Source organism: Pezoporus flaviventris, unplaced genomic scaffold, assembly GCF_033815535.1.
Source record: "Pezoporus flaviventris isolate CSIRO_AGI_PZ_B2104156 unplaced genomic scaffold, CSIRO_AGI_Pfla_v1 ptg000731l, whole genome shotgun sequence".
Classification (NCBI taxonomy): domain Eukaryota; kingdom Metazoa; phylum Chordata; class Aves; order Psittaciformes; family Psittacidae; genus Pezoporus; species Pezoporus flaviventris.
The window spans coordinates 1-22,574 of record NW_026893276.1 but is presented as its reverse complement, the minus strand read 5'-3'; the positions used below and the strand labels follow the sequence as shown (position 1 = coordinate 22,574).

Here is a 22,574-nt window from a genome sequence, read left to right as displayed (position 1 = left end):
GTTTGCTTGGGGGGGGAGGGGCAGGGGTGGGGTTGTGATGACGTAGAAGAGGCGTCCGAAGGAACGTCACCGCTTATTGGCTGTCGGGGGGGGGGGGGGGGGGGGGAGGAGCAGCGTTGCGGCAACCTCATTGGCTGGAGAAGGGCGGGAGGAGCGGGGGCCAGCGGCGCGCCCGGGTTTTGGCGGGAAAGAGCACGTGCTCCTGGCGCTGGTTGGCGGGAGCGGGGCCAGGCCCTTGCTGCCACTGACCCCCCCCTCCCCCATTGGGTCCTATTGGGGGGGGGCACCCCAATAGGCGGGGCCCCGGGGGGGGGTCAATGCGGATCAAAGCAGGGCTCATGAATGGGATCATTTATTGGGGGGGTCAAACGAGGCCGCACTCATGAGCCCCCTCCCCCCCCAGGGAACAGGCACAGCTGTGGGGCGGGGGGGCACGGGTGGGTTGGGGAGCACAGGGGGGTCCATGGCTCAGTCCGGGGGGGCACGGAAGGGTCTGTGCCTGTACTGGGGGGCACGGGAGGGCCCAGGCCTGGGGTCGGGGCTGGGGGGGGGCCCAGGCGTCACTTGGGGGGCACAGGGGGGGTCGTCACCCCCCACCTCGGTGTCGAGCCCATAGAGCCCCAGCAGCTCCCGCTCCAGCTCCTCCAGCTCTTCTTGGCCCAGTCCAGGGCTCAGCACCTGGGGGGGGGGACACAGCACCCATCACCCCAAGCACCCATAACACCCCCCCCAGCACCCATCACCCCAAGCACCCATAACACCCCCCCCAGCACCCATCACACCTCCCCAGCACCCATCACCCCAAGCACCCATAACACCCCCCCAGCACCCATCACCCCCCAGCACCCACCACCCCCCCATCAGCCTCTTGTAACCGCTCCTGGCCCCCCCCTAGCCCCCTTATAACCCCCCCATCACCCCCTTATGCCCCCCCTTTACCCCATAGCCCCCCCATGCCCCCCGTACCTGCCACCAGTGGGGGGGCGCGCCGGGGGGGGCCCCGCACCCGCACAGCTCCATGGCCAGGTGCAGCGCGGCGGCCGCCACGTGCTGGGGGGGGCTCTGCAGCCCCAGCCCCCCCGCGGCCCCGTCCCGCAGCAGCGCCCAGGCCACGCCCGGCGCCCCCCCCCGCCCCCCCCGCGCCCACTGCCCCAGCGCCAGCGCGAACTGAGCCAGGTACTGCGGGGGGAGGGGGAACGGGGGGGGTCAGGGGGGGCCCCCACAGCCCCGGATGGGGACTGGGGGGGTCCCAAGGGTGCTGGGAGGGTCCCATGGGTGCTAGGGGGCTTTCATGGGTGTCAGTGGGTGCTGGGGCATACCATGGGTGTCAATGGGTGCTAGGGGGGTTCCATGGGTGTCAGTGGGTCGCAGTGGCTGTCAGTGGGTCTGACAGGTGTCAGTGGGTGTCAATGGGTGCCTGTTACTGTGAGGGGGTCTCATAGGTGCCAACGGGTGTCAAGGGTTCCCATGGGTGTTAGAAAGTCCTGGGTGACCCACGGCTGCCAGTGGGTGCCAATGGGCGTCAACGGGTCCCAGAGGGTCCCATGGGTGTCACTGTGTATCAATGGGTGTCAACGGGTCCCAGTGGGTGTGAGGGGGTGTCAGTGGATGTCAGTGGGTGTCAATGGCTGTCACGGGGTGTCAATGGGTGCCAGCCCTCACCTTGTGCGCCTGCGCCAGGGGCAGGCGGAACCGCAGCACCCGCAGCACCCACAGCTCACACTGCATGAGGCTGTCCCGCAGCGCCCAGAACTCCGCGTCCAGCGCCAACGGGGGCACCCCAGGGTGCAGGCACCTGGACGGGGGGGGCACAGGGGCACCCAATGGGTGCTATGGGGGGCGGGCAGAGGCACCCATTGGGTGCTATGGGGGGGGGTCAGAGGCACCCATTGGGTGCTATGGGGGTCGGGTCAGAGGCACCCATTGGGTGCTATGGGGGGGGTCAGAGGCACCCATTGGGTGCTATGGGGTGGTCAGAGGCACCCAATGGGTGCTATGGGGGGCGGGCAGAGGCACCCATTGGGTGCTATGGGGGGGGTCCCCGGTACCTGTGGGTGACGTTGAGGAGGTCGCGGGCTCGCAGCGGGTCCCCTCGGCCTTGGCTGCGAGGGCGATGGCGGCGGCGGCCACGAGGTGGGGGTCGTGGGGGGCGCGGGCGCCCAGGGCCCGGCAGCACCGGTGGAAGGCGCCGCAGGCGGTGGCGACGGCGACCGAGCCCAGCCCCAGCTTCACGCCTGCCGCGGGCCCCGCCCACCCTGCGTTAGGCCACGCCCTCCCGGTCCCGCCTCCTCTCAATAGGCCACGCCTACCATGCCCCGCCTCGCCCTCCATAGACCACGCCCCTCTCTTTGCCACCACTCCCCAAGCTCCGCCCTTTCCCTAAGCCCCCGCCCCTCTCCCTTAGCCGCCACTCCCTCCCAGGCTCCGCCCTCTCCACAAGGCCCCGCCCCCTTTTTACCCCACCTCTCCCCCTTGGCTCCGCCCCTTTCCCCCAAGCCCCGCCCCCTCTCACCCGCCTCCATGATGAACCGCGCCACGCGGAAGCGAGCGCGAGCGTCCGGACCCTCCCCCTCCATGGCGGCCTGTGGGGCGTGGTTGCCTACGTCACCGCAGCGGCGACCCGTGACGTCACAGCGCAGAGAGGAACGTCACAGCGCGGCCCCACGGACGAGCGGAAGTCGACGTCATTTCTCCCCTCCCGTGACGTCTCCCAAAACCCCGCCCCTTCCCGCTATCCCTCTCTCCGCGCCCTCCGTCGTGACGTCACGGCGTTCCCTCCCGTCGCCGTGACGTCACGCCCGCGCCCGGCCCCTCCCCTCACCCGGCGGCGGCCGCAGGGAACCGCCGGCGGCGGCGGAGCCCGGCGCGTCCCGAGCACTTCCGGGGGCGGGACCTTCCCCTGCGCAGCCGCAGCCGCTCTGCTGTCTCCTACTGGCCCCGAGAGGCGGGACCTCAGCGCGGCCGCTCCACCAATCGCGATGTGCGCGCCAGATCGCGGCTAGGCGGGAAGCTTCCCCATTGGGCAACGTCCCCAGCGGGGGGCGGGCGAGTCCCTGAGGTAGCGACCAATCAGCGCGAACGGCGGAAATGGCGGCTGAGGCGGCGGCGGCGGTGGTGGCGCGGCTGCGGGTGAGGGGGATCCGGGACGGGGGGGGTCGGTAACGGGGTGGGAGGGGTGTCCGGTAAGGGGGAGGGGCTTCCGGTAACGGGGGTCGTCCGGTAACGGGGCGGGGGTCGGTAACGGGGGGGAGGGGTGTCCGGTAACGGGGAGGGCTTCCGGTAACGGGGGGGAGGGGTCGGTAACGGGGGGAGGGCTTCCGGTAAGGGGGGGGTGTCTGGTAACGGGGGAGGAGGGGTGTCCAGTAACGGGGGGGGTTAACTGGGGAAAGGGATCGGGTAACGGGGGCGGGAGTGTCCGGAACCGGGGGGGGGAGGGGTTCGGTAACGGAGGGGGTTTCCGGTAACGAGGGGGAGGGGTTCGGTAACGGGGTGGTCTGGTAATGGCGGGGGGGGTCCCGGTAAAGGGGGGGTGTGTTCCGGTAACCGGGGGCGGTTCCGTTAACGGGGGGGGGTCCGGTACCGGAGGGGAGTCCAATAACGGGGGGGGGGGGGGCCCAGTACATCCGGTACAAGCGGTCACTGCCCCCCCAGGCCCTGCCGAGCTCCCCCCCCGGGCTGGAGGCGCCGCTGGAGCCCGGGGCCGCGCTGCGGCTGCTCTGCACCCCCTCGCGCCCGCGCCTGGCGCTGCTCGAGTGGATCTGTTGCCGGTAACGGGAACCGGGGCCGTGTCCGGTACCGGGGGTCTGGGCCCCTGTGACCGGTACTGGGGGGGTCCCACACTGCTTCCCTCTCCCCCCCGCAGCGTGAACCCTCCCCTCGCCAAGCGCTTGGATGAGCTCCGGCATGGGCCCGAGAGAGCGCGGCTGAGAGGTGGGAACCCCCAAACTCCCCCATTGACCCCCCCTATTGCCCCCCCACTTACTCCCATTGATTCCCCATTCCCCCCATTGAACCCCCATATCCTCCCCATTGATCCCCCAGGACCCCCCATTTAGCCCCCATATTGCCCCCATTGACCCCCCCCAGCCCCCCCATTGACCTCCCTGGACCCCTCTATTGCCCCCCTATTTACCCCCCATTGATCCCCCCGGACCCCCCATTGATCCCCCCCAGAACCCCCAATGGACCTCCCCCATTGCTCACCCTGTTGACTCCTCCTCCCGTTGATCCCCCCCAAACCCCCCCATTGCACCCCCAGAGCTGGCGGCATTGGCGGAGGAGCTGATGCTGAGCGAGGCCGAGGACACAGCGCTGGTGGAGGTGGGTCCATGGGGGGGATGTTTTGCGGGGGGGTGGTTTTTTTTGGGGGGGTCCCCCCCATTCTCTGTGCTTGTGCCCCCCCAGGGCACAGCACCCCCCGAGCAGCAGCTGGGGTTCATCAGGGACCTGCTGGATGCGGCCCCCTCCAGGGAGGAGGAAGAGGAAAATGCTCGGAGCAGGTGAGGACCCCCTCAAAGTGGGGACTCCTCCAAAATGGGGACCCCCCCATAGCAGCTGCCCCCCACCCCCCCAAGGGGGCTTGAATCCATTCTAGGCCCTGGTTCTGCCCCCCAGCATCCTGCTCCGCGCCAGCACCTTCCTGCAGGAGGTCCTGGAGTCCCCCGAGGGGGTGGCGGTGCTGAACCCCCCCCCGCTGAGCCCCAGCCCCGGGACCCCCCCCGGGAACCCCCCACCCCGCCTGGGGGAGCTGGAGCTGGAAGCGGAGCTGGGGGAGGCCCAGAAGCACCTGGAGATGATGGAGGCCGAGGTGAGGGGGGGCATGGGGGGGTTTGGGGGCGCCCATTCGGGGGGCTGGGAGTGCCCATTGGGGTGAGCATGGGGGAGTTTGGGGCTGTCCATTGGGGCCACCAACTGGGGGGAGTCTGGGGGCACCCATTGGGGTGCCGACTGGGGGTGCCCATGGGGGTGTTTGGGGGTGCCCATGGTGGGGGCCTGGGGGCACCCTTTGGGATTGCTCTGGGGGGTGCACATTGGGGGTGCTCATGGGGGGTTTTGGGGGTGCCCAAGGGGCGGGTTGGGGGTGCCCATTGGTGGGGGGTTGGGGGTACCCAGTGGGGTGCCCATTGGGGGGTCTAAGCCCCATTGTCCCACAGAGCCCCGAGCTGCGGGGGCCCCCGGGCCCGGTCCCCCCCCTGCTGCCCGTTGGACAGGCCCTGGCCGCTCTGGCCTCTGCTTTTGTGGGGACAGGGCTGGGGGTCCCCCAGACCCATGCGCAGGGAGCAGCACCCCCCAAGCTCGCCCCATGTGGCCCCATGGCCCTCCCCGTGTGCCGGCGCCTGAGGCACCTCCAGCAGGTGGGGGGGACTCTAAAGATTGGGGGGCCAATAGGGGAGGCTTGGTGAGAGCGTGGGCCCTATAGGGGAATATGGGGAGGGGGGGGATTGGGTCCCAAGGAAAGGTTTTGGGGGGGGTCTATGGGTCCTATAGGGGAGGATTTGGGGGCCTCCTGAGCCCCATGGGAGCGTGTTGGGGGGCATCCTAAGTCCCCCAGGGAAGCACTCGGGGCGATCTCTGGGCCCTATAGGGAGATACTGGGGTGGGGGGGGATGGGGCATGGGTCCTATAGGGGAGGACTGGGGGTGTCCATGGGGGGGGCTTGGGAGTGCCCATGGGGGGGTTTGGGGGTGCCCATCGGGGGATTTGGGGTTGCCCATGGGTGGTTCTGGGGGTGTCGATGAGGGGGTCTGGGGGTCCCTGCCCCCCACTTCCCCCCCTGTTCTCCCCCCAGGGCCTGGAGGCCATGACCCTGCTGGGGGACCTGGCCATGGAGGCTGAGGGGAGCTGGCGCCATGCAATGGGTAAGCAGGGGGCACACCAATTCCTAAGGGGGGGCACCTCAACACCTAATGGGGGGGCCTTTTGGGGTGTAGGTGGGTCACTTAGGATAAAAGGGGGTTGATTTGGTTTGGGAATGGGGGGGCTATCGGGGGTCTTATGGGGGGATTTGGGGGCGCAGGGGGTTTATTGGGGTACCGAGGGCAGGTTTTGGGGTACAGGGGGTTGGGGTATGGTGGGATCCTTTAGGGTATATGGGGGGGTTTGGGGTGCAGGGGCTCTTTCATGGTGCTGTGGGGGGTCATTCATTGGGGGAGGGTTAGGGCTTCTCTATCACATGGGGGGGGGGCCTATTTGAGGGTCCCCCCCCCATTTCTCCCCCCACAGAAACCAGGGTGGCCACCCTGCAGCAGCGCTTCAAGGGCTCCCTCCATGACTGACCCCCCCCGTGTCCCCCCCACATTGGTTCCTTCCCTTTCCAGGAGGACACGTTTGGGCTGTTCCACTCCCCATTGCGGGGGCAGGGTGTGGGGTGGTCCCCAGGCCCCCCCCAGACCAATGGCTTCTATTTTAGGTGGGGGGGGGGCCGGGGGGGGCCCGGCACTGTTTCAGGCCCTATAAGGAAGGAGCAGCAGGGTCGGGGCCGTGTTTACACTGAACCCGGCGTGACTCAGCTTTGGGGGGGCCAGATTCCGCGGGGGGGAGGTAAAGCCTCCCTGTGACGTGTCCACACCCCCCCTTCCCTCCCCCCCCCCGGATTCCTGCTGGGGTGAGATCATCCTGGTGGAGCTGCCCCCCCCCAAAGTGGCTTAAAGGGGGTAAATCCCCCCCCGCCCAGGGCCCTTAGAGCATCATTGGGGGGGTAAACCCCCCCCCGGGGCCCATAGAGCATCACTGGGGGGGTAACCCCCCCCCTTGGTGCCCCCTGAGCCCCTATCTCCTGTGGGTCCAGGTGCACACAGCTCCACAGGGATGTAACACACATGTGCATGCGGTACAGACGTGGAGCAGGCGTGTTGGTGCGTGTGGGAGCGACAGAACACGCCTAGAACAGGCATGTGGGAGCCTGCACACGCGTGTAACAGGTGTTGGGCTGGGGGGCCCCGGGGTGCACGCAGAGCCGTGTGTGTATGTATGTGCAGCTCCTTGGACACGTGTAATAGGTGTGAGCCATGGGGCATGTTTGCACGTGTGGCGCCACGCACACGCATGTAACACGCGTGTTTGCAGTGACGCAGCCCCCGCACAGGCGTGTAATGTACATAGAACACATATGTAACATGGGACCCTCTTGCATTAATTCCCCCCGGTTAATGCCCCCCAGCGCTATCAGGGCTGGAGCAGCCGCTTCCGGCGCTGCCTCGTTTCCTGCCCCATAGGGTCCTATAGGGCCCCACAGCTCCCGAATGGGCCCCCCCTTCCCCATAGTCCCTAAGGGTCCTCCCCCAGCTCTCCCCCATAGAATCCATATGGGGCTTCCTTGGCCAAGGGGCAGCGCAGATCCCGTGTCCCCTATAGGCACCCTTGCTCCATAGGGGCCCACCAAGACCCTTTACTGGCCTTAACTGCCCCACATCATCCCTATAGGTCTGCACACGCCATAGGGCCCATGGAGCCCCTCTTCTGCCCAGAGCATCCCCATAGCCCCACCTCACCCCACTGAGGCCCCAAAGGGCTCCTCTCCTGCTCTATAGGTCCCCTTGTAGGCCCCCCATCCTATAGGGCACCTGCACACTGTGAGTCCCTATACTCCTCCATCCCACTCTATGGGATCCATGTACTCCCCACAGCTCTATGGGACCCAACAAAACCCCCATGCCCTATATCTCCCACATCCCACCCTATGGATCCATATATCCCCCCACATCCCACCCTATGGGTCTTTATATCATCCTCATCCCACTGTGGGTCCCAATATCTCCCACATCCCACCCTGTGGGTCCCTGTATCTCCCACGTCCCACCCTATGGGTCCCTATATCCCCCACATCCCACCCTATGGATCCCCATATCCCACCCTACGGGTCCCTATATCCCCCCACATCCCACCCTATGGGTCCCTGTATCCCCCACATCCCACCCTACGGGTCCCTATATCCCCCACATCCCACCCTATGGGTCCCTATATCCCCCACATCCCACCCTATGGGTCTCTATATCCCCCCATGCCCCATATACCCCCTGCCCCACCCCATAGGTTCCTATACCCCCCTATGAGCCCCTATAGCCCCCCATGCCCTGTACCCCCCCATGTGACCCCCCCGCCCCTCCCGCTCCCCCCCCCCCCCCCCCAGGGGGCGGGGCCTGCGCTCCCCGTTACCAATTAAGGCTCCGCGCGGCAGCACCGGCCGCTCCCCCCCCAGCACCGGCACCGGCGGCAGCAGCGGCCCCGGAGCCGAGCAGAGCGGAACCGAGCTGAGCGGTGAGCGCGGCCGGGAGCGCCCATGGCCCCTATGGGGGAAACCATGGAGGGAGATGGGGACCCCCCCCCCGACAAGGAATGGGGGGACCCCGTTTTTGGGGTCCAGGGTCTTTGGGAGCGCAATGGGTGCAGGGGAGCCCCGCTTTGGGGGCTGCTTTAGAGGGGTCTCAATTGGGGGGACCCAAAGAGGGGGTCTCCTAAATGGGGGTGCCCTCTATGGGGAACTCTGCAGGGGATGGATGGGTGGGGATCCCTGCTATGGGGTGGAATGGAGTACAGTGGAGGGGGATCCCTGCTATGGGGGTCCTTGTCTGTGGGGTTCAGGGGATATCCCCGCTATGGGGGTCCCTGTCTATGGGGTGCAATGGGGTTCAGGGGGGCTCCTTGCTATGGGGGTCTCTGGGGTGCAGTGGGGTTCAGGGGGAGTCCCCGCTCTATGGGGGTACCTATCTGGAGGTGCAGAGGGGGTGTCCCCTCTCTATGGGATGCAGTGGGTTCAGGGGGTGTCTGTGGGGTTCAGGGGGTGCAGTGTGGTCCCTGTCTGGGGTGCAATGGGATGCAGGGGGTTACAGGCGGATGCATTGGGATGCATTGAGATGCATTGGGGTGCATGGGGATGAGCTGGGATGCGGGGGATGCGCTGGGATGCTTTGGAATGTGCTGGGATGTGATGGGATGCACTGGGATACATTGGGATGTACTGGAATGCACTGGGATGTGATGGGATTCTTTGGGATGCATTGGGATGTGATGGGACGCATCAGGATGCACTGGGATACATTGGAGTGTGCTGGGATTCTTTGGGATGCACTGGATATACTGGAATGCAATGGGCTGCATGGGGATGCGTTGGGATGTGCTGGGCTGCATGGGGATGCGTTGGGATGTGCGGGGATGCATTGGAATGTGATGGGATGCACTGGAATGCATTGGGATGTGATGGAATGCAGTGGGACGCACTGGGATGCAGTGGGTGCATTGGGATGCAATGGGTGCATTGGGAAGCACTGGGATGCAGTGGGACGCACTGGGATGCAATGGGTGCATTGGGATGCAGTGGGACGCACTGGGATGCAATGGGTGCATTGGGAAGCACTGGGATGCAGTGGAACGCACTGGGATGCAATGGGTGCATTGGGATGCAGTGGGACGCAGTGGGATGCAATGGGTGCATTGGGAAGCACTGGGACGCACTGGGATGCAATGGGTGCATTGGGAAGCACTGGGACGCACTGGGATGCAATGGGTGCATTGGGAAGCACTGGGATGCAATGGGTGCATTGGGAAGCACTGGGATGCAGTGGGATGCAATGGGTGCATTAGGATGCAGTGGGACGCACTGGGATGCAATGGGTGCATTGGAAGCACTGGGACGCACTGGGATGCAATGGGTGCATTGGGAAGCACTGGGATGCAGTGGGATGCAATGGGTGCATTAGGATGCAGTGGGATGCAATGGGTGCATTGGGAAGCACTGGGATGCAGTGGGACGCGCAGGGGGCGCAGCGCGCTCCCGTCCGTGCGCGCTCCCGTCCGATGTCTCCCCTCCCTCCCCCCGTGTCCCCTCCCCTCAGCCCGCCCCCCCCTCCCCTCCGCCATGAGCGCAGCCGGGCGGGCTCGGGCGCAGGAGCCGCCGTTGTCCCGGGGCGAGGCCGCGGACGGGGAGATGCCGGCGACCGAGAAGGAGCTGGCGGAGGACGCGCCCTGGAAGCGCATCCAGCAGAACACGTTCACGCGGTGGTGCAACGAGCACCTGAAGGCGGTGCAGAAGCGCGTGGGGAACCTGCAGACGGACCTGGGGGACGGGCTGCGCCTGATCGCGCTGCTCGAGGTGCTCAGCCAGAAGAAGCTCGGCCGCCGCTACAACGCGCGCCCCACGTTCCGCCAGATGCAGCTCGAGAACGTGTCCGTGGCGCTCGACTTCCTCGAGAGGGAGAACATCAAGCTCGTGTCCATCGGTGAGCGGCGCCGGAGGGGGCTACACGGAGAGACCCTGTCCGGAGAGACCCTATAGACAGAGACCCTGTACAGAGAGACCCTGTACGGAGAGACCCTGTACAGAGAGACCCTGTACAGAGAGACCCTATAGACAGAGACCCTATACAGAGAGACCCTATACAGAGAGACCCTATACAGAGAGACCCTGTACGGAGAGACCCTATAGACAGAGACCCTGTACAGAGAGACCCTGTACGGAGAGACCCTGTACAGAGAGACCCTATAGACAGAGACCCTATACAGAGAGACCCTATACAGAGAGACCCTATACAGAGAGACCCTGTACGGAGAGACCCTATAGACAGAGACCCTATACAGAGAGACCCTATACAGAGAGACCCTGTACGGAGAGACCCTGTACAGAGAGACCCTGTACGAAGAGACCCTATAGACAGAGACCCTATAGAGATCCTATAGATGGAACTCCTATGCAGAGAGACCCTATAGACAGAAACCCTATAGAGACCCCATAGGGAGAAACCCTATAGAGAGAAGCCCTATGGAGACCTTATAGGGGCCCTATAGAGACCCTATAGATGGAACCCCTATAGAGAGAAACCCTATAGGAACCCCTTAGAGACCCTGTAGAGACCTTATAGAGCCACCATACAGACCTTATAGATAGAGACCCTGTAAGGAGGCTATAAAGACCCTATAGATGGAACCCCTATAGAGACCCTGTAGGGACCTTACAGAGAGAGACCCTATAGAGACCTTACACAGACCTCATACAGACCCCATAGATAGAGACCCTGTAGAGACCCTATACAGACCCTGTAGGGACCCCATAGAGCCCTCATAGAGACCCTGTAGGGACCCTATAGATAGAGGCCCTACAGAGACCCTATAGAGACCCTGAAGAAACCCTATAGATACTCTATAGAAACCTTATAGATAGCCTATAGAGACCCTACAGAGACACTATGGATAGAACCCGTATTGATAGAACCCCTAAAGACACCCTATAGAGCCCCATGGATACTTACGGAGCCTTTATAGAGCCCAATGGGTGCTTATAGAGCTCCATGAGTGCTTATGGGGGCCCAATAGAACCACACAGGTTCTTATAAAGCCCCACAGGTCCCTATAGCATCCCCCAACCCCTCTAGCGCCCCCCGGGCCCATGCGGTGCCCCATAAAGCTCTGTAGGACCCCATAAAGCCCTGTACCACCCCACAAAGCCCTATAGCGCTCCATAGAGCCTTATAGAGCCCTACAGAGCCCTAGGGCCCATGGAGCACCCCACAGGGTGCAGGGGTGCCTTAAGGAGACCCCCGGGGGGGGGGTAGGGGGAGGGGTGCTAAGGGGAGATCCCCCCCCCGAACCCCCTGTAGTAATGGGGGGGGTTCAGGGGGCCCCCCATGGCAATCGGGTGCCTTTGCTCCCCCGCATCCTGGACACCCCCGCCTTGCGACCCCCCTTTTGTGGGGACTCCCCCCATGAGCCCCCTTTTTGCCCCCCCCCCCAGGGCTCCATCGAAGCCCCCCCCCCCATCTCCCCCTCCATTTTGGGCCCCCCCGATCTCCTCCGGCCCCTCCCGCCCCATGGCCCATAACAAAGGAGGTGGGGGGGGGGCCCGCTCCCATCACAAGAATGCGGGGGGGGGCGGGGGTCCCGCTGCCGCCGGGGCGGGGCCGGGCCATGGGGGGGTCCCGATAGGGAGGGGGGGTTCCGATGGGAGGGGGGGTCCCGGGGGAGGCCCTGCGGCTCCCCACATCCTGCAGACACTGATTGCGGCGCTGCCGCCCCCCCACCGAGGGGTCCCAATGGGGGGGGCCGGAGAGGGGGGTCCCCGGGGGGCGGGGCCTCGCTGGAGCCCGAGCCCATATAAGGCCAAAAAATGTTGGAGCGGGGGGCGGGGCCGGGGAGGGGCCGGGGGTCCCATCCCCCACTCGCGGCACCGCCCCCCCCCCGGACCCCCCCGCGGCGCGGGAACGCGCCGGGACCCCCCCATGGGCGATAACGGGGACCCAGGACCCCCCCATAGCCCTTAATGGGTACCCAGGACCCCCCCATAGCCCTTAATGGGGACCCAGGACCCCCCCATGGCCCTTAATGGGTACCCAGGACCCCCCCATGGCCCTTAATGGGGACCCGGGACCCCCCCATAGCTCTTAATGGGGACCAGAGACCCCCCATGGCCCTTAATGGGGACCTGGGACCCCCCCATGGCCTTAATGGGGGCCTAAAACCCCCCATAGCCCTTAATGGGGACCAGGGACTCCCCCATAGCCCTTAATGGGGACCCGGGACCCCCCCAGGCCACTGCTGAGGGCCCGGATGTGCCCCCCTCAAGGGGTGGGCTCCGCCCCCTGCCCTGACCCCCCCAAACCGCTCATGGGGGCCCACGAGTTCCCCCCCCATGGTCTCTGGGCTCTTCCACGCCATCGATGGGCGCCAGGCCCCCCCCGCCTCTCCTGCCCCCCCATTGCCTGAGTCATTGCCACGGCCCCCTTATGGCCCATGGCCCCCCCATGGCCCCCCCATGGCCCCCTTATGGCCCCTTTATGGGCCGTGCTCCCTTTGTGTCCCTTCTTGGCCTTCTATAGCCCATGTCCCCCCATATCCCATGTTCCCCTTATGGCCCATGGCCTCCCTATAGCCCATGTCCCCCCATATCCCATGTTCCCCTTATGGCCCATGGCCTCCCTATAGCCCATGTCCCCCCATGTCCCTCTTATGTCACGTGTCCCAAGTGCCCTGTGTCCCGTGTCCCCCTTATGGCCCATGTCCCCCTTACGCTGTGTGATCCATGCCCCATACCCTGTGATAGCCCCCTGTGACGATTCCCCCCGATGATGATGGCCCCCTGTGATGACTCCCCCCTATGATGATACCCCCCTATGATGGTACACCCCCCGTGATGCCCCCCCATGATGACACCCCCCTATGATGATACTCCCCCTATGATAATTCCCCTCTATGAAGATGCCCCCCCATGATGATTCCCCCCATGATGATTCCTCCCATGATGGTACCCCCCATATGATGATACCCCCATGATGATTCCCCCCATGATGGTACCCCCCCTTGATGCCCCCCTATGATGACGCCCCCCATATGATGACACCCCCCTGTGATGACGCCCCCTCTGACGACGCCCCTCTGGCGCCCCCCGGTGGCGCCCCGCCGCCGCTGCCCCGCAGACAGCAAAGCGATCGTGGATGGGAACCTGAAGCTGATCCTGGGGCTGGTGTGGACGCTGATCCTGCACTACTCCATCTCCATGCCCGTGTGGGACGAGGAGGACGAGGAGGAGGCCAAGCGGCAGACACCGAAGCAGCGGCTGCTGGGCTGGATCCAGAACCGCCTCCCCCAGCTGCCCATCACCAACTTCAGCCGCGACTGGCAGAGCGGGCGCGCGCTGGGAGCGCTGGTGGACAGCTGTGCCCCCGGTGAGATGGGGGCAATGGGGCAATGGGGGTAATGGGGGCAGTGGGGGAGCTGGTGGACAGCTGTGCCCCCGGTGAGATGGGGGGCAATGGGGCAATGGGGGTAATGGGGGCAGTGGGGGAGCTGGTGGACAGCTGTGCCCCCCGGTGAGATGGGGGGCAATGGGGCAATGGGGGTAATGGGGGCAGTGGGGGAGCTGGGGGACAGCTGTGCCCCCGGTGAGATGGGGGGCAATGGGGCAATGAGGGTAATGGGGGCAGTGGGGGAGCTGGGGGACAGCTGTGCCCCCGGTGAGATGGGGGGCAGTGGGGCAATGAGGGTAATGGGGGCAGTGGGGGAGCTGGGGGACAGCTGTGCCCCCGGTGAGATGGGGGCAATGGGGCAATGGGGGTAATGGGGGCAGTGGGGGAGCTGGGGGACAGCTGTGCCCCCGGTGAGATGGGGGCAATGGGGCAATGGGGGTAATGGGGGCAGTGGGGGGAGCTGGGGGACAGCTGTGCCCCCGGTGAGATGGGGGGCAATGGGGCAATGGGGGTAATGGGGGCAGTGGGGGAGCTGGGGGACAGCTGTGCCCCCGGTGAGATGGGGGCAATGGGGCAATGAGGGTAATGGGGGCAGTGGGGGAGCTGGGGGACAGCTGTGCCCCCGGTGAGATGGGGGGCAATGGGGCAATGGGGGTAAGGGGGGTAATGGGGGCAGTGGGGGAGCTGGGGGACAGCTGTGCCCCCGGTGAGATGGGGGCAATGGGGCAATGGGGGTAATGGGGGCAGTGGGGGAGCTGGGGGACAGCTGTGCCCCCGGTGAGATGGGGGCAATGAGGGTAATGGGGGCAGTGGGGGAGCTGGGGGACAGCTGTGCCCCCGGTGAGATTGGGGTAATGGGGTAATGGGGCCAGTGGGGCAGCTGGGGGACAGCTGTGCCCCCGGTGAGATGGGGGAAATGGGGGGCAAGGGGGTAATGGGGGCAGTGGGGGAGCTGGGGGACAGCTGTGCCCCCGGTGAGATGGGGGAATGGGGGTAAATGGGGTAATGGGGGCAGTGGGGGAGCTGGTGGACAGCTGCACGCCCAATGAGATGGGGGGCAATGGGGGTAATGGCAGTTAATGGGGCAACGGGGGGAATGGGGACATACGGGGCAATGGGGGTGCTGTTGGACAGCTGTGCCCCTGGTGAGATGGGGCCAAAGGGGGTAATGAGGGTAATGAGGACATATGGGACAATGGGGGTAATGGGGCAATGGGGTTAATGAGGGTAATGGGGACATGGGGGCAATGGGGGTAATGGGGGAAAATGGGAGCAATGGGGCAATGGGGGCCCTGGTGGAGAGCTGTGCCCCTGATGAGCTGGGGACAATGGGGCACTGGGGACTTGGGGGGCAATGGGGACAGGGGATGTAGAGACATGTGGCTATGGGGCACTGGGAGGCAATAGGGGGCACTATGGCCATGGGCTATGGGGCACTGGGGGGCACTGTGACCATGGGCCCATTGGTGACACTGTCCCCCCCCCAGGGCTCTGCCCCGACTGGGACTCGTGGGACCCCAGCAAGAGACCCCAGCAAGCCGGTGGAGAACGCGCGCGAGGCCATGCAGCAGGCGGACGAGTGGCTCGGCATCCCCCAGGTGCGGGGGGCACCCCAGCACCCACTGACCCCTATGGGGCACCCCCACCACCCATTGACCCCATGGGGTACCCCCCTGCACCCACTGACCCCCATGGGCGCCCCCCAGGTGATCACCCCCGAGGAGATTGTGGACCCCAACGTGGACGAGCACTCGGTCATGACCTACCTGTCCCAGTTCCCCAAGGCCAAGCTGAAGCCGGGGGCCCCCCTGCGCCCCAAACTCAACCCCAAGAAGGCGCGAGCCTACGGCCCTGGTAAGGGGAGGCCCCAGAGATTGGGGTCACCTCTAAGAGGGGAGCTCACCATAGGGACAGGGGGCAGAGGGTGTGGGGCAGGGAGCCCCATAGTGTGCAGTGCCGTGGGGCTGGGTGCCCCATAGTGTGCAGTGCCGTGGGGCTGGGTGCCCCATAGCAGCCCTGCCATGGGGCTGGCCCCCCCCATCCTGCAGGCATCGAGCCCACTGGGAACGTGGTGAAGCAGCGAGCGGAGTTCACGGTGGAGACCATCAGTGCCGGGCAGGGGGAGGTGCTCGTGTACGTGGAGGACCCGGCTGGGCACCGCGAGGAGGTGGGTGCTATGGGTGCTATGAGTGCCATAGAGTGCTGTGGGTTCCTTGGGTGCTGTGGGTGCCATGGGTGCTATGGGTGCCATGGGCCACTGGGGGTCTCACATCTCCCCCCCCCCATAGGCTAAGGTTGTGGCCAACAACGACAAGAACCGGACCTTCTCCGTGTCGTACGTGCCCAAAGTGACCGGCATTCACAAGGTGGGGCTGCAGCAATGGGGCTCTATGGGGCTCGGGGGGGTTCTGTGGGGCTCAGGGGGCTGAGGGGCTCCAAGGGGGTGGCCTCAGTAGGGGAGGTCCTGGAGCTGTGGGAACAAGGCCAGGGGAGGATCCAGCAACTCCTCTATGGAGCCATCGAGCTCCCATGGAGCCATTGAGGACATTGAGTTCCCCTATGGAGCCATTGAGCTCCCCTATGGAGTCATTGAGGACATTGAGCTCCCCTATGGAGCCATTGAGCTCCCATGGAGCCATTGAGGACATTGAGTTCCCCTATGGAGCCATTGAGCTCCCATGGAGCCATTGAGGACATTGAGCTCCCCTATGGAGTCATTGAGGACATTGAGCTCCCCTATGGAGCCATTGAGGACATCGAGCTCCCATGGAGCCATTGAGGACATTGAGCTCCCCTATGGAGTCATTGAGGACATTGAGCTCCCCTATGGAGCCATCGAGCTCCCATGGAGCCATTGAGGACATTGAGCTCCCGTATGGAGCCATTGAGCTCCCGTATGGAGTCATTGAGGACATTGAGCTCCCCTATGGAGCCATTGAGCTCCCATGGAGCCATTGAGGACATTGAGCTCCCCTATGGAGTCATTGAGGACATTGAGCTCCCCTATGGAGCCATTGAGCTCCCCGTATGGAGTCATTGAGGACATTGAGCTCCCCTATGGAGCCATCGAGCTCCCATGGAGCCATTGAGGACATTGAGCTCCCCTATGGAGCCATCGAGCTCCCATGGAGCCATTGAGGACATTGAGCTCCCCTATGGAGCCATTGAGCTCCCGTATGGAGTCATTGAGGACACAGAGCCTGGACAGTGATCCAGCAGCTCCCATATGGAGCCATTGGGAACACTGAGCTCCCCTGTGGAGCCATTGAGTTCCCCTATGGAGCCATTGAGGACACTGAGCTCCTCTATGGCCCCATTGATCTGCCCCGGCCCCACTGATCTGCCCCAGCCCCATTGATCTGGCCTGGCCCCACTGAGCCCCGCTGCCCCGCAGGTGTCGGTGCTGTTCGCGGGGCAGAACATCGCCAAGAGCCCCTTCGAGGTGCAGGTCGGGCGCGCCGCCGGCGACGCCTCGAGGGTCACAGCGCAGGGCCCCGGCCTCGAGCCCACCGGGAACGTGGTCAACCGGGGCACCCACTTCGACATCTTCACTGCCGGTGAGCGGGGGGGACAAGGGGGGCAATGGGGGACTCGGGGGTCTCTAAGGGGGGGTTAGGGGGGTCTGAAGGTGTCTAAAGGGGCTTGGGGGGCTCTGAAAGTGCTTGGGGGGCTCTTAAGGGGAGGTTTGGGGGGGTCTGAATTGGGGGGTCTGAATTGGGGGTCAGGGGGGTTTGGGGGCTCTAAAAGGGGATTTGGGGGGCCTCTAAGGGGGTTTGGGGAGGATTGGGGGGGTTGGGGGGTCTAAAGGGGTACGGGGGGCTCTGAAGGGGGTTTGGGGGCTCTAAGAGGGGGTTTGGGGGGTCTAAAGGGGTTTGGAGGGCTCTGAAGGGGGTTTGGGGGCTCTGAAGGGGGTTTGGGGGCTCTAAGAGGGGGTTTGGGGGGTCTAAAGGGGTTTGGAGGGCTCTGAAGGGGGTTTGGGGGCTCTAAGAGGGGGTTTGGGGGCTCTGAAGGGGGTTTGGGGGCTCTAAGAGGGGGTTTGGGGGCTCTGAAGGGGGTTTGGGGGCTCTAAGAGGGGGTTTGGGGGCTCTGAAGGGGGTTTGGGGGCTCTAAGAGGGGGTTTGGGGGCTCTGAAGGGGGTTTGGGGGGTCTAAGAGGGGGTTTGGGGGCTCTGAAGGGGGTTTGGGGGGTCTTGGGGGGTCTAAAGGGGTTTAGGGGGGTCTGAATTGTGGGTCGGGGGGTTTGGGGGGCTCTGGGGGTGTTGGGGGTCCCGCCCCCCCGCCGGTGCCGGCCGCGCTGACCCCGCGGTGCCTCTGCGCAGGCGCGGGCCCGGGCGAGCTCGAGGTCTCCATCGCGGACCCGAGCGGCCGCCGGGGGGCGCTGGAGGCGCCGCTGGAGCCCCGCGGGGACGGCGCCTTCCGCTGCTCGTACCGGCCCGCGGCCGAGGGCGCGCACAGCGTGCACGTGACCTACGGCGGAGTGCCCATCCCCCGGAGCCCCTTCAGCGTCCACGTGGGGCAGGGTGAGCCCCACCTCCCCCCACCATGGGGTCTGCCCCACAGATGGGGTCTGTGCTCCTGCCCCACAGATGGGGTCTGTGCTCCTGCCCCACAGATGGGGTCTGTGTGCTCCTGCCCCACAGATGGGGTCTGTGCTCCTGCCCCATAGATGGGGTCTGTGCTCCTGGCCCATAGATGGGGGTCTGTGCTCCTGCCCCACAGATGGGGTCTGTGTGCTCCTGCCCCACAGATGGGGTCTGTGTGCTCCTGCCCCACAGATGGGGTCTGTGCTCCTGCCCCACAGATAGGGGTCTGTGCTCCTGGCCCATAGATGGGGGTCTGTGCTCCTGCCCCACAGATGGGGGTCTGTGCTCCTGCCCCATAGATGGGGTCTGTGTGCTCCTGCCCCATAGATGGGGTCTGTGCTCCTGCCCCATAGATGGGGTCTGGGTGCTCCTGCCCCACAGATGGGGGTCTGTGCTCCTGCCCCATAGATGGGGTCTGTGTGCTCCTGCCCCATAGATGGGGTCTGGGTGCTCCTGCCCCACAGATGGGGGTTTCTGTGCTCCTGCCCCCCAATGAGGGTCTCTGTGCTCCTGCCCCCCCCATTGGGGTCCTCTGTGCTCCTGCTCCATAAGTGACGTCTCTGTGCTCCTACTCCCCCCAGTGGGGGTCTCTGTGCTCCTGCCCCCCCCCCATTGGGGGTCTCTGTGCTCATGCCCCATAGATGGGGATTTCTGTGCTCCTGCTCCCCCCATTGGGGGTCTCTGTGCTCCTGCCCCATAGGTGGGGATTTCTGTGCTCCTGCTCCCCCCACTGGGGGTCTCTGTGTGCCTGCCCCATAAGTGGGCATCTCTGTGCTCCTGCCCCATAAGTGGGGGTCTCTGTGCTCCTCCCCCACACTCGGGCCTCTCCATTCTCCCCCCATGGGGGTCTCTGTGCTCTTGCCCCCCCCCCCAGGCCCTCGGGGGGGGTCTCTGCTGACTCTGCTCTGTCTCTGTCCTGCTCCTTCTATGGGGAAGCTCCAGACCCACGCAGGGACGCAGCCACGGTACGGGGGGGGGGTCCCCCTTTCCCTCCCCCTCCTTCGGGTGCTGCACCCCCCGTAGCGCCCTATGGGGTCAACCCCTTCCCATGGACCCCAACGTGCATTGGGGTCCCCCTCTCCCCCCCTTTCCCTGGGGCCAGGTTTGGGATCCATGGGGCCAGGTTTGGGATCCGTGGGGCTGGGTTTGGGATCCATGGGGCCAGGTGTGGGACCCATGGGGCTGGGTTTGGGATCCATGGGGCCAGGTTTAGGATCCATGGGGCCAAGTTTGGGGTCCCTGGGGCCGGGTTTGGGATCCATGGGGCCAGGTTTGGGATCCATGGAGCCGGGTTTGGGATCCATGGAACTGGGTTTGGGATCCATGGGGCTGGGTTTGGGATCCATGGGGCCGGGTTTGGGGTCTCTGGGGTGGCTTTGGGGGCACCCCATGGCCTGACCCCCTGCTGCCCCCCAGCCTGCACCCCCTCCCTGGTCCGTGCCGTGGGGCGGGGGCTGCAGCCCAAGGGGCTGCGCGTGAAGGAGCCGGCGGAGTTCAAGGTCTACACCAAGGGGGCCGGCAATGGGGAGCTCAAGGTCACCGTCAAGGGGCCCAGTGAGTGCGGGGGGAGTTTGGGGGCTCCGTGGGTCTCTATGGGGGGCTCCGGGTGCGTTGGGTGCTGCAATGTGTGCCATGGAGGTGCTATGGGGGGAATGGGGGTGCTGTGGGGGGGATTGGGGATGCTATGGGGGGTTGGGGATGCTATGGGGGAGATTGGGGGTGCTATGGGGGAGATTCGGGCTGCTATGGAGGGGAATGGGGGTGCTGTGGCGGGGATTGGGGATGCTGGGGGTGTTGGGGATGCTATGGGGGAGATTGGGGGTGCTATGGGGGGAGATTCAGGCTGCTATGGGGGGGATTGGGGGTGCCCTGGGGGGGAAATGGGGGTGCTATGGGGAGCCTTGGCATGCCCCATGGGGTTCTAGAGGGGTGTCTGGGTGCATTGGGTGCTGCAGTGGGTGCCATGAGGTGCCCAATGGGGCTCTATAGGGGTCTCTGGGTGCATTGGGTGCTGCAGTGCGTGCCATGGGGTGCCACATGGGGCTCTATAGGGGTTCTCCGGGTGCATTGGGTGCCATGGGGTGCCCATAGGGGTTCCCTGGGTGCATTGGGTGCTGCATTGGGTGCCATGGGGAGTGCCATGGGGGCCCTGCAGGGCTCTGTGGGTGCCCCCCTGACCGCCCCCCCTTGTAGAGGGCCCTGAGCCCGTCAGGCAGAGGGAGCTCGGAGATGGGGTCTTCGCCTGTGACTACGTCCCCACGGTGCCCGGGCCCCACACGGTGTCCGTGCTGTGGGGGGGCAGCCCGTGCCCCGCAGGTGAGGCGGGGGGCGGGGCTTACAGACATGTGCGTGTGTGTGTGCATACATGTGTGTGCGTGTGTGCACACACATGTGTAGGTATGTGCGTGCGTGTGTGTGTGCATACATGTATGTGCGTGTGTGCGTGCGTGTGTGTGCGCACACATGTGTAGGTATGTGCGTGCATGTGTGTGTGCATACATGTGTGTGCGTGTGTGCGTGCGTGTGCGCACACGTGTAGGTATGTGCGTGCGTGTGTGTGTGCATACATGTGTAGGTATGTGTGTGCGTGCGTGTGTGTGTGTACACATGTGTGTGCGTGTGTGCGCACACATGTGTAGGTATGTGCGTGCGTGTGTGTGCACACATGTGTAGGTATGTGCGTGCGTGTGTGTGTGCACACATGTGTAGGTATGTGCGTGCGTGTGTGTGTGCATACATGTGTAGGTATGTGTGTGCGTGCGTGTGTGTGTACACGTGTGTGCGTGTGTGTGCACGCATGTGTAGGTATGTGCGTGCGTGTGTGTGTGCATACATGTGTAGGTATGTGTGTGCGTGTGTGTGTGCATACATGTGTAGTGTGTGTGCATACATGTGTAGTGTGTGTGTGTGCATACATGTGTAGGTAGGTGTGTGTGTGCATGTGTACATGTGTAGGTATGTGTGTGCATACATGTGTAGGTATGTGTGTGTGCATACATGTGTAGGTAGGTGTGTGTGTGCATGTGTACATGTGTAGGTATGTGTGTGCATACATGTGTAGGTATGTGTGTGCGTGTGTGTGTGCATACATGTGTAGTGTGTGTGCATACATGTGTAGTGTGTGTGTGTGCATACATGTATAGGTATGTGTGTGCGTGTGTGTAAATGTACATACATGTATATATGTTTATGTATGTGCATGTACATGTATACACACACGTATGTATGTGCACACACATGTACACGTATGCACACAACTGTAGGTGTATGTGTACATGTATACATTCATGTAGGTGTATGTGTACATGTATACATTCATGTAGGTGTATGTGTGCATGTATACACGCATGTAGGTGTATGTGTGTACATGTATGCACACATGTATGTGTATGCATGTACACGTGTGGCCACATGTATGTACACATATATACACGTATGTATGTACACGTGTGTTCATGCCCACCTGTGTCCGTGCCCCCGTGTCCCCGCAGCCCCTTCGAGGTGCAGGTGTCCCCCGAGGGGGGCCCCCCCCGGGTGCGCGCGTGGGGCCCGGGGCTGGAGGGCGGCGCCGTGGGGAGCGCGGCCGAGTTCGTGGTGGAGGCCATCGGGGATGACGTCGGCACCCTCGGTGAGGGGGGCGCAGCGGGGGGGGTCAGGGGAGGCTGGGGTCTCAAGGACCCCTTGAGGGTCACATATGGGGGGGGGACCTGAGGGGTCTGTGGGGTCCTTGAGGGAGGGGGGGCTGTGGCAGGGATTTTGGGGCTCCCCGGGGCTATGTGGGAGGGATCTGGGGGGGTTGGGGCTGATGTGGGCTGGTTTTAGGCTGATTTGGGCTGGTTTTAGGCTGATTTGGGCTGGTTTAGGCTGATTTCTGGCTGATTTTAAGCTGATTTGCCCACATTTGCTGCCCCCCGGCTCCGTCGCCCCCCTGTCCCCGGGGCTGGTTTTGGGGTGCCCCTGACCCCTTCCCCCCCGTTCCCCCCAGGTTTCTCGGTGGAGGGCCCCTCGCAGGCCAAGATCGAGTGCGATGACCGCGGCGACGGCTCCTGCGACGTGCGGTACTGGCCGCAGGAGCCGGGCGCCTACGCCGTGCACGTGCTCTGCGACGGCGACGACATCGCCGGCAGCCCCTTCATGGCCGACATCCGCCCCGCGTCCCGCGACTGCTGCCCCGAGAAGGTGCGGCTCCGCCGGCACCACCCAGACCCATAGGGACCCATAGGGATCCATAGAGATGATAGAGACACATAGAGACCATAGAGACCATAGAGACCTATAGAGAACATCGAGACCATAGAGACCTATAGAGACCCATAGAGACC

At 64.5% G+C, this 22,574-nt stretch overlaps 3 protein-coding genes across 3 annotated transcripts; 2 read left to right on the top strand and 1 right to left on the bottom strand.

The window, feature by feature from the left end:
• Positions 1-450: 450 nt before the first annotated feature.
• On the bottom strand, positions 451-2,583 carry LOC133264264 (cyclin-Q-like). The gene is given in 6 exon segments (XM_061444205.1): positions 451-678; positions 967-1,179; positions 1,663-1,795; positions 2,049-2,091; positions 2,094-2,234; positions 2,513-2,583. Coding segments are annotated over 6 exon segments (804 nt in total). The 5' UTR covers positions 2,577-2,583; the 3' UTR covers positions 451-468.
• A 504-nt stretch (positions 2,584-3,087) lies between these two features.
• HAUS7 (HAUS augmin like complex subunit 7) lies at positions 3,088-4,873 on the top strand. The gene is made up of 6 exons (XM_061444208.1): positions 3,088-3,129; positions 3,652-3,767; positions 3,863-3,930; positions 4,259-4,320; positions 4,405-4,499; positions 4,615-4,873. The coding sequence occupies exons 1-6, from the start codon at positions 3,088-3,090 to the stop codon at positions 4,871-4,873; spliced, it is 642 nt and encodes a 213-aa protein (XP_061300192.1).
• A 4,976-nt stretch (positions 4,874-9,849) lies between these two features.
• Positions 9,850-22,464, top strand: LOC133264266 (filamin-A-like). The gene is given in 14 exon segments (XM_061444207.1): positions 9,850-10,214; positions 13,401-13,649; positions 15,158-15,195; positions 15,197-15,268; positions 15,377-15,524; positions 15,719-15,837; positions 15,959-16,036; positions 17,065-17,227; positions 17,989-18,189; positions 19,669-19,806; positions 20,446-20,568; positions 20,892-20,925; positions 21,606-21,880; positions 22,238-22,464. Coding segments are annotated over 14 exon segments (2,226 nt in total). The 5' UTR covers positions 9,850-9,853.
• Positions 22,465-22,574: the final 110 nt, after the last annotated feature.

What these genes read in the sequence shown, in the direction of transcription:
- HAUS7 (XM_061444208.1), top strand. Translation starts at nt 3,088, where the DNA reads ATGGCGGCTGAGGCGGCGGCGGCGGTGGTGGCGCGGCTGCGG. An exon ending in CGGTGGTGGCGCGGCTGCGG is followed by an intron (nt 3,130 to 3,651) that starts GTGAGGGGGATC and finishes CTGCCCCCCCAG; the next exon opens with GCCCTGCCGAGCTCCCCCCC. An exon ending in CGAGAGAGCGCGGCTGAGAG is followed by an intron (nt 3,931 to 4,258) that starts GTGGGAACCCCC and finishes TTGCACCCCCAG; the next exon opens with AGCTGGCGGCATTGGCGGAG.